The sequence below is a fragment of the Tachysurus vachellii genome, chromosome 3, assembly GCF_030014155.1.
Source record: "Tachysurus vachellii isolate PV-2020 chromosome 3, HZAU_Pvac_v1, whole genome shotgun sequence".
In the NCBI taxonomy this organism is placed as follows: domain Eukaryota; kingdom Metazoa; phylum Chordata; class Actinopteri; order Siluriformes; family Bagridae; genus Tachysurus; species Tachysurus vachellii.
Genome location: NC_083462.1, coordinates 31,521,362 through 31,531,489, shown reverse-complemented (window position 1 = coordinate 31,531,489; position 10,128 = coordinate 31,521,362). Strand labels below are relative to the sequence as shown.

At 39.8% G+C, this 10,128-nt stretch overlaps 2 protein-coding genes across 2 annotated transcripts; both read left to right on the top strand.

Moving 5' to 3' along the window:
- The first annotated feature begins 440 nt into the window (after positions 1 to 440).
- gsx2 (GS homeobox 2) lies at positions 441 to 2,161 on the top strand. The gene is made up of 2 exons (XM_060865061.1): positions 441 to 918; positions 1,374 to 2,161. Exons 1-2 carry the CDS (start codon positions 561 to 563, stop codon positions 1,712 to 1,714), a joined length of 699 nt encoding a protein of 232 aa, XP_060721044.1. The 5' UTR covers positions 441 to 560; the 3' UTR covers positions 1,715 to 2,161.
- A 3,147-nt stretch (positions 2,162 to 5,308) lies between these two features.
- On the top strand, positions 5,309 to 8,408 carry LOC132842370 (pancreas/duodenum homeobox protein 1-like). The gene is made up of 2 exons (XM_060865059.1): positions 5,309 to 5,733; positions 7,292 to 8,408. The coding sequence occupies exons 1-2, from the start codon at positions 5,406 to 5,408 to the stop codon at positions 7,555 to 7,557; spliced, it is 594 nt and encodes a 197-aa protein (XP_060721042.1). The 5' UTR covers positions 5,309 to 5,405; the 3' UTR covers positions 7,558 to 8,408.
- The last annotated feature ends 1,720 nt before the right edge of the window (positions 8,409 to 10,128 follow it).

The window sequence follows — 10,128 nt, the reverse complement described above, 5'->3', positions numbered from 1 at the left end:
TGTCACACGATTTATTGCTTTAAATCGGCTGTGATAATGCCTCAGTATTAAGTTAGAAAAACAACTAGTTTTAGTGCTGGTTACCTAGTTGTTAAACCTCTTTTTCATAGACAGACAGACAGACAGACAGACAGACAGACAGACAGACAGACAGACAGACAGACAGATAGATAGATAGATAGATAGATAGATAGATAGATAGATAGATAGATAGATAGATAGATAGATAGATAGATGCCAGCCACTCTCATTTAAAAGGAAAACTGTGGTGGTGCTCCTGTGAAAAAAGTATGAAACAAGAAGTAACACGACTGGATGGCCAGGGCTCTGATTGGTAGTGCGCTCGGGCATCACGTGTCTCGGGTCACGGTAGAGACTAAAGCCCCTATGCTGGGAGTCGCACGTGGGTGACGTTAGGGCCGGCCCTCTCCAGGCTCCCTTTTGTTGAACCATCAAACATAAGCTCCTTCTCGGCTCCCGAGGGCTTCAGAAGACAGCAAAGAGCACTGAATATTCCACACACCGGCTGTAATCCTGGTTTGGCATCGTTACAAGAAGCCATGTCCAGGTCATTCTATGTCGACTCACTCATTATCAAGGACTCGGTCAGCCCCACGCCTCAGCACACGGCGCAGGACTTCTTCATCCCTATCGGCATGCACGCGCCGGGTGTGATGGGTGTCCCTGCGGCGGCATGTCCGTCCCGGAAAAGCGGAGCCTTCTGCGTCTGTCCGCTGTGCGTCGCCACGCATGTGCACTCGCCCCGGGCTGGGCTGCCTTTGCTGAAGGCTCCAGGATACCCGAGCGGAGATGCACCATACTGCCAACGGCTTGCACAGCATCACAACTCCGCGCCCGTCTGCACGCCCCCCGCCTACAGCGTCACTGACCCACGGAGATACCACTGCCTCTCCATAGGTAAGGCGGAGCAAGTGCTCTTTAACACACCTGCTTCTGACACACCTGTCCTACATATTCATTACAACATTTATAACTATATATAACCATTAATAACTATAATCAACCATTACACGTGCCTATGCATTAGATTTTTATTAATGGTTAGCAGTTTTATCTTTCTAAAGAAGTTCTATTTAGATCATCTAGAATAAAAAGCTGCATCCTTTAAGGTGCTAAACGAAGTATAATATTTATATGATCACATTTGTGTTTTTCTTCTGCCTCTAACTGTGCTTCATAATATTATCATCTTAATATATCTTAATATTATGTTCCCAATAAATCAAATACGAGCTATTCGTTAGGAATAAACACATTACATATCATGTTTTTTTTTTATAAACAACATTCATAAATCACGACGAGACTTTGCTCATATTAACAAATTGTGTTACCTTTCTTGATACCTGCAGGTGCATCGGATAACGGGCACGTTCAGAACGGAAAGCGCATGCGCACGGCCTTCACCAGCACGCAGCTTCTCGAGCTCGAGCGCGAGTTCTCCTCTAACATGTACCTGTCGCGCCTGCGCAGGATCGAGATCGCAACGTACCTCAATCTGTCAGAGAAACAGGTGAAGATATGGTTCCAAAACCGGCGCGTCAAGCACAAGAAGGAGGGCAAAGGCGCACAGAGGAGCGCGCACGCGGGGTGCAAGTGCTCCGGAAACCATGCACCGTACCCGCGATCAGAGGACGAAGAGTCCCTTTCACCCGCTTCAGCCACGGAGGAGAAAGAGGGTTCGCCCATTTAACAAATAAGAGGCACATAAGGACTCGATCTAGGACTATTCACTCTAACTAGCACTTAGACTTCCGTATGCACGGATCCTTGGACGTCTCCTAAAACAAGTAGATTCAGTAAATTGGAGGTTTATGCTCTTATTTTCTCTGCTCATCACTCTTTCTATAATAATAATAATAATAATAATAATAATAATAATAATAATAATAATAATAATAATAATGCAAACTCCCTGGTGTTGCATTTACTGCATTTACACCTATGTGACTGAATCACATCTTTTTTCTATTCATGTCCATCTGAACTTAAACACTGTAGGTGTGCTTTAACCCTGAGGATTTTGCTGTTTGGTGTTACATCAAAAGTGACGTCTTCGGATTTGCTGGTGTGTCTTTTTTACCTAATACAAGCTTGCAGTCCGTAAACATTGAAATGTGCTTGAAATGTCTGGCCCATTTGTGAAGAAAATGGTGTAAATATTCTGGCGATAAATGTTTTTTTCCCCAAACTGTGATTTTTTTCTGCTCATTCGAATTTTATGTTTACAAAAAAAAATGTATATGTGTATATTTGTATTTATTTAAATAAAAACAACTGTACTGACTTAATTACGCAGAGCTCACTTTTTTGTGCTTTGGATGTCTGATATAATAGACTATATCTATATATAACAGTTTGTTTCTCTGGTGCAAAAGTATGAAAATCTTATTGGCCTTTAATTCATGTAACAATGAATAATGATAATAGAATAGTTAAACATATCAGGCTGTAGAGAAATTAGACTATTAGATGCATTTAATTAATGTTAGAAATTGTTGGGAATTATCTGGAAATGTACCTTTCCAAAGGGATTCGCAGGGAACCCTCTCTGATAGGGAACCGGGGGAGAGCAATGAATTATTAACGATTGCACTATAATAAATAAATAAAGACAACACTTCTGAAGAACATTCAGTGAACCACACAACAGCAACATCATAGAAAGCTCTAGAAAATAGAATAACTGACATGGTGAGCTTAAGTGAGGTTTAATTAAGTCTAATGAATTCATTTTCAGTTGTTAATTCACTATTTAAAAAAATTAAAAACTAAACTAGAAATACAAATAGAAAAATCTACACCCATGCTTACTGAATCACTAAACATACTGATATGGGAAATTAATAACCTCCTAAGTTTTTCTAGAGCAGATATTATGTCAGATGTGCAAGTGACTGCTGTTAAGTGAGTGAATTCATGTCACATTAAGAAACGCTTAATGGTTAATGTTTTTATCCATTAAGTTAAAATAATTCATAGTTATGTCAAATGAGGCCTTTTTAACTGTCTACAATGAGAAGGAAGTTTTTATGTTATGTATGTTCAGTTGTTTCCCCAGCTTTATTTGATAGTGTGTGGGCTCAGTCCGTTTATTCATTTAAATCTTATGCGCTGCCACGGCTTTTCCTGCCCTAATGGCGCACCATGTAGGCGCAAACAGTTCCTGTTTCATGAGCACAAAAGGCTCCTAGAAGTTTCTCTCCCAGAGTCCAGGTGATCTTGTCTATAATAGAGCCCCTGATCTCCGTACCCCCGTCCCGAATACCCCCCAACCACCCCACCCCACCCCACCCCACCCCGCTTTATGCTAGCTTTTCATCTGAACGTTGTCCCTCGTGTTAAGTTAATCCAAAAGGAGTTTAATTACGGTTTCTGTCCCACGTCGGGGTCGCTTATGTAGCAATTCCTTCAACACCATGGAAAAGGAGGGAAGGGGTGAGGGGGGTTGATGCAGGCTATGAAGAGCTGGCCAAAGGCTTTGACAGGTTAGATTGTCCTGCCAGGAACTCGCCTTTAGCCGGCGGACCCCCGACAGTGCGCCAAGCTCCGGGCCTTTTCACCAACCGTCTACTGGGAAAGAGAGAGAGAGAACGATTTAGCCACTGTTTCATTAGACCCTATTGGAACCTTTCAGCTCACACTAAATGAAGGGGGCACGCTTGAAAAAAAAAAACAGGTGGGGGACTACGCGGGAGGGACCAGATAGCAAATTAGGGAACGGTTAATTTAACTCGTTTTGCGTCAGAGTTTGGGATACATTCCTAATTGAGAAGGGAAGCAGGTGAAGTTGCAGTCCCACGCAGGTCCTTTCAGAACCACAATCAATAGACTCCTTTCACGTCCGGCTGGCGATCATATATTATAGTGGGAAAGCCACCTAATGAATATATATTGAATTTCCTATTAATCGAATTAGACTTCTCCTCTTGCAGGTGTGAGTGTGAAAGACCGTGGTCCTATTAAATGGTCCGACAATGAGGACACAGCCACCCGAGATAGTCTGATCGTTTTTAGACCCTGAACTATGAAACGGAGTATAGAGAGAACATGATGATGATGATGATGATGATGATGATGATGATGATTAAATATTACTAATGTTATAATAATAATAATAATAATAATAAGAAGAAGAAGAAGAAGAAGAAGAAGAAGAAGAGGAAGAAGAATAGTAGCAATAGTAATAACAATAATCATTTATTATTATTATTATTATTATTATTATTATTATTATTATTATTATTATTATTATTATTATTATTATTATTTGCAGATTTTATATATGAATCATGTTAGAGGTTTAGAAGCAAACAAGGCCTGTCTGGCTCATTTTCCATCTCAAGTCGCATTTCTCAGATCTCAACCCTTGCGCTTCACCTGCACTTCTCACTTCATCTTAATGGCAAATGACTGCATGATAGGGTGTGAATGTGTAGATGTCCCGGCATTTTAGCTGTCAGTTTGAGCACCTGTTGTTTAGCACATCAAATATTACAGAAATGCGACGTATTAATCACTCTTTGTCTATTGAGTGCAGGACAATTATGCATAACAAAGAGCAATTAGGGTTTTTATAGCCGCAGCTGCTTTTGAGCTGTGAGAAGAACACCCAGACATTAGGGCCCTTTAATAGTGTTTGTATGTACTGTATGTTGCATGTCGCTGAAGGAGAAAAGAAAAACATGTGCAAAAAATTCTAGAGCCGTTTTTAAAAATATAGGCCTATATAAAAAGATGCGCAAAACCAGATGCGCAAAACCAGACGCCCACTATAAATTTATCAGGGAGTGCTTAGAGGGGATTAAAATGTAAAAGCATTCAAAACTATAGATATATTGAATCTATTAAATCTCTTTCCTATTTACTCAATACGTGTGACAGAAAGATAGATAGATAGATAGATAGATAGATAGATAGATAGATAGATAGATAGATAGATAGATAGATAGATAGATAGATAGATAGATCTAATGATTTATCTCATTGCAGTCAGTGTTCCAGTTCATCCCAAAGGTGTTCAGTGGAGTGGAGTCAGGACTCTGTGCGTCACTTAAGTTCTTCGAATTGAGCATTCCTTACATAGACGCATCTAAAACTATAATGTATATACTAGGCCAGTAAAAAAAAAAAGCAACACAGCGCAGAGGCTCTTTAACGCATGGTGGAGCAACAGCCTTGCCTCAAGAGCAAATATGAAATGCACTTTAGCCAACCTGGCGCAATAAATAATTCGTCCATCATTCATGACAGCTACGTGACCACCAGCAGGTAAACAAACAGCCGCACTTCAGATTGAGGCCCACGGGTGTGTACACACTCCACAGTGCGCACCTGTCGCTCGGGTTCCACAGGAAACACAGTGGGTTTTTTTGAGCAGCGTCATGGACTCGCTAGATGGGTATTATGGAAGTTTCGAGCCACAGATCCATGATGGTGTGGAGCGAGAACAGCCAGCATGTCTGTACTCCCGGCGCACAGAGCAGGTGCCGTATTTAGAGCTGCAAGGTAACATGGCACTTGAGAATCAGGACAGAGATTTGGCTCCCTATGAGCTGCCGTCCTGTCAGCATGCCCCCTCACCCGGGTATCATCAGGCGGAAGGCCCGCAGGCTGATGCTTTCCATCCGAGGACCAATGAGACAACGGAACACTTGGCCTTTCCATGGATGAGAGCTTCAAGATCTCAAATCTGCCAGGCAGCCATGACAGGTAACACACTTTAGGATCATTTTAAAATCCTGAGTCATACATTTTCAATGTCCAAAGAGTATAAATTGTATAAGTGTATAGGGTTAATAGTATAAATGTAAATGTAGGTATCACTGCAGGTGTGTACATTAATTCATAACTGCAAAAGTGTAAGAAACATCTCTGGAATAATTTAATCATTCACAACCGGTACTAAAACAACCATGCTAAGTTAAATGGCCACTTAATTAGTAACAACTCCACACTGGCTCAATCATACAGATATCCTGACAACCACAGTCAGATATGGGAAAATCGTGATCAAGTGTTTCTAGCGCTTACACAAAATGTGTTAGTGGGGCAGTGCAAGGCAGGAAAAAAGGCTTGTTGATGAGAACGTACAAAAGAGAATAAGCAGATAGCAACCCCAATAATCACTATTTACATTTGTAGTAAACAGAAAAGAATTTCAGAATCCACAATAAATTAAACCTTGAGGCAGATGAGCTACAACGGAGGAGCTATAGAAGACCACATCTGATTCAAACTCCAGTCAGCCAAGAGCAATAATCAGAGCCTACACTGGACACAGGCTCACTGAAACTAGATAGCTGATGATTTGAATAATGTCACCAGCACTGATGGATCTCGATTTCTGCTCCAGCATGCAAATGGTAGGCTCAGGATTTGGCATTCACCACATAAATCCATGAAACCAACCTGCCAACAGTTCAGGAAGTACCTGTATTAGTATAATGATGTTGGTCATGTTGTCCTGACACATACTAACCAAGCTCTCTTTAAATTCCACAACATTTCTGAGTATTGTTGCATCCCTATAGGGCCACAATTTACTCCTGTTATAATGTTATATTTCAAGTTGTCTTTAACTGGTTCTATGAAAATGACAGTGTATATCGACGGCCTCCAGTGTCACCAGATTGCCAGAGCACCTTTGGGATTTGGTAGAGATACGCAGCAGGAATGTGCCAAACATGGACCACAATTTTATATCTCTACCAATTTTATTGAATTCATGTCACAGGTCCTACAACTGGGAGTCATTCCTGGTATATTTTATGTTGTTCCCATTATATTTCATTATTATTCCAGTATTAATTATAAAAATAAACGTGAAGATAACTTGTTTAGGGTTGAGTTAACAATAGAATAACAGTAATAATGTGTTATATTGCATGTGTGAACTCAAGTAAACAAGAAATATCATGAACAAAATTTGATGGTGTGAAAAAAGCATAAGAAGCATAACTAATTACGCAACACAGGTGAAGTGTTTAAAAAGCACATGAGAACTTTATTTGTGATTCATATTCACATATATCTTTTCCCTAAGGAATGTGATAATTCATAAAATACGGTAGGTGCTTTGATATGCAATATAGCTGCTAAATATTGTAATATTGAATTCATACAATTTTTTTTGCTCAGTGTCAGTTACATTGCGCTTTGGGCTATGGACTATGTTCTGCCTGTCACTGCAATCAAAATTAATATTAAATTAAGTCACGCAGTGTTTGTTAGCTGTCTGAAAGACATTTGTTGCTGTGTCTCTCTGAAGGAGGGTTTCTGTGTGAAGACCCGGACGAGCAGAAGCGAAGCCGCACAGCATACAGCAGGGCACAGCTGCTAGAGCTGGAGAAAGAGTTCCTGTTTAACCGCTACATTTCCCGGCCACGCAGATACGAGCTAGCAACGAGCCTGAACCTCACCGAGCGTCACATTAAAATCTGGTTTCAAAACAGACGTATGAAGTGGAAAAAGGAGGAAGCAAAGCGGTGCAGAGACACACAGAACCAAGAGCTCCATGAACAAGCTGCTGACTAGACTGTAGCAACACGGCTCTAAAGAAGGACACCTTTATTTGAGACGCTTAAATCCTTGGTTTAACTATATTACAATGTAATATTTCTTAATGCGCCTAAACAGAGTAGCATAATTCGACTTCATTTGTCAAAGTTTGGGCTTCAATCCCAAATAATGTATTACAGAATTCCTTTGTGTCCACATAAACATTGATACACTATAAGAGTTATAAGATTTGTTGACATCTGACAATCACATCCATGTGTACTTGTTGAATATCCCATTCCCAAATTATTCAACCTTTGCATGGTTTTCCACTAGATACAGGAGTGTGTGTGGGGATTAGTGATCATTCAGCTACAAGAGCATTAGTGAGATCAGACACTGATGTTGTAAGAGTCAGGAGGTCTGGGGTTCAGTCGGTGTTAAGGTTTATTCCAAATGGTTTCAGTGGGGTTGAGTCAGAGTCAGGGCTCTGTGCAGGACATACGAGTTCTTCTACTCCAACCTTAACACACCATGTCTTCATGGAGCACTGTGCTTTGTGCACAGGGGCTTTGTCACACTGGAACACTGTTTCATAATTCCAGTGAAGGGAAATTGTAATGCTACAACAAACACATATACAAATAAACTAGTAGGATTTTAACATTTTGGTAACAGTTTGAGGAAGAACTATGTTTGGATTTTGGATGTGATGTTCAGGTGTCCACATACTTTTGGTTATTAATGTACCTAAAGCTTGGTTTGAATAAAATATCATGTTTACACATAAATTATTTAAATATTTGTACTTGTATGATAGAAAATATTTAGAAGGTTGTTTTAATAAGAAAGTATTTTACAGATATAGACATACAAAATTGTGGATTGTATTTGTAAGAGATAAATATGGAATATTTCTATTTTAAGAAAGTAAATCATAAAAAAAAAAAGTTTTTGCCATGTGTGTTTTTGCTCTTGCAATCCAGTAGCTAGGCATGACTCACAGATATACCTTGTCCCGATATGAGCTCAGCTATCGCTTGGTTCAGGCTTTGACTCACATTCTATCTAATCTAACATTTTCTTTTTTGTTCCTGCTTTATCCGAGAACACTGCTAGGTATTACATTCTGTTTCAAGTCTATAGTAATGTTTATTAAATGGGTGTTGATCCTATAAGATAGAATAAAATGGTATTCAAGGTTTGTCTGGAAAAGCTGAAGCAGATTTCCTGGATCAGAGACCTTTTGTCCTTCCACTACTATTTCTACATACGCTGCATCTTCCTAGGAAACTCATTATCAACATTTTAAATTGCTGTTAATGTTCAGATTATTTACGTCTGTTCTCACTTAGAAAACTGTTTATCTGTCAAGGTTTATCCAACACGCTCTTCTTTCCATTATGTTTCAGTATGTCACTGTCCATGGTCCCGGATACTGTCTCTGCAGCATAGTTCTGTTTCAGTGCTCTTATTTACCTATATATTTATTTCATGTAAACAATTCTCCTGCTTTTTCATTATATTTGCTTTTTTTTGTTTTGTTTAAAAACTGTTCCTTTTCCCATTTCTCTCGGTTTCTTAGGTTTTCTAGGCTTTATATTTGGACATTTGATATTTAGGAAGGCAGTACTCAAATATTTCTTAAAAGATTAGGAGCTCAATTTTTAGCATGTACAGTACCTTTGTGGTATAAGTTCATTCTATAATAGAAACTTTCTTCCTAAACTGTTAATTAGAGTGTCATGGTGAAGCGGGAACTGCTGAATTATGTTACCCATCATCCTTAGTCAGATTTTACCCCTAATAAGTTCCCCTACTTTATTTCTGTGCTTTGTATGTTTGTCTGTTATTTTCAATTCATTCATTCATTCATCTTCTACCGCTTATCCGAACTACCTCGGGTCACGGGGAGCCTGTGCCTATCTCAGGCATCATCGGGCATCAAGGCAGGATACACCCTGGACGGAGTGCCAACCCATCACAGGGCACACACACACTCTCATTCACTCACACACTCACACACTACGGACAAGTTGATGCCAATCAACCTACCATGCATGTCTTTGGACCGGGGGAGGAAACCGGAGTACCCGGAGGAAACCCCCGAGGCACTGGGAGAACATGCAAAGTCCACACACACAAGGCGGAGGCGGGAATCGAACCCCCAACCCTGGAGGTGTGAGGCGAACGTGCTAACCACTAAGCCATCGTGCCCCCAATATTTAATATTAGTTATATTTAAATATATTTGTATTCATCCATAATGAGTCTGAGGTGAACCAAGTCTGAGGTGACTGACACATGTATACTGTCCTTGTTCATAGTCTTTGTTATTGCCTTGTAACCATAATTTATGGCGCAAAAATTGGTTCAAAATTATGACATAAAGCCATTGACATAATTTGTAAAAAGCATTCTTGAGCACCCTTAAATGACTATCATGAAAGTGTGTGAAATAAATTACATTTTAAAGAAATGCTGTTTAATTTTTCTTTCAGCCTTTTAAATATAAAGAAAAGCTCATTTATTTTACCCTTTGTTTATTATCACAAACAGGCGAAAAGTGGTAGTTCAGATCGTTTGGTGTATTTGAGAACGCGTTCT

Coding starts and splice junctions, on each gene's coding strand:
- gsx2 (XM_060865061.1), top strand. CDS start 561: ATGTCCAGGTCATTCTATGTCGACTCACTCATTATCAAGGACTCGGTC. Junction 919..1,373: donor ATACCACTGCCTCTCCATAG/GTAAGGCGGAGC, acceptor TGATACCTGCAG/GTGCATCGGATAACGGGCAC.
- LOC132842370 (XM_060865059.1), top strand. CDS start 5,406: ATGGACTCGCTAGATGGGTATTATGGAAGTTTCGAGCCACAGATCCAT. Junction 5,734..7,291: donor CTGCCAGGCAGCCATGACAG/GTAACACACTTT, acceptor GTCTCTCTGAAG/GAGGGTTTCTGTGTGAAGAC.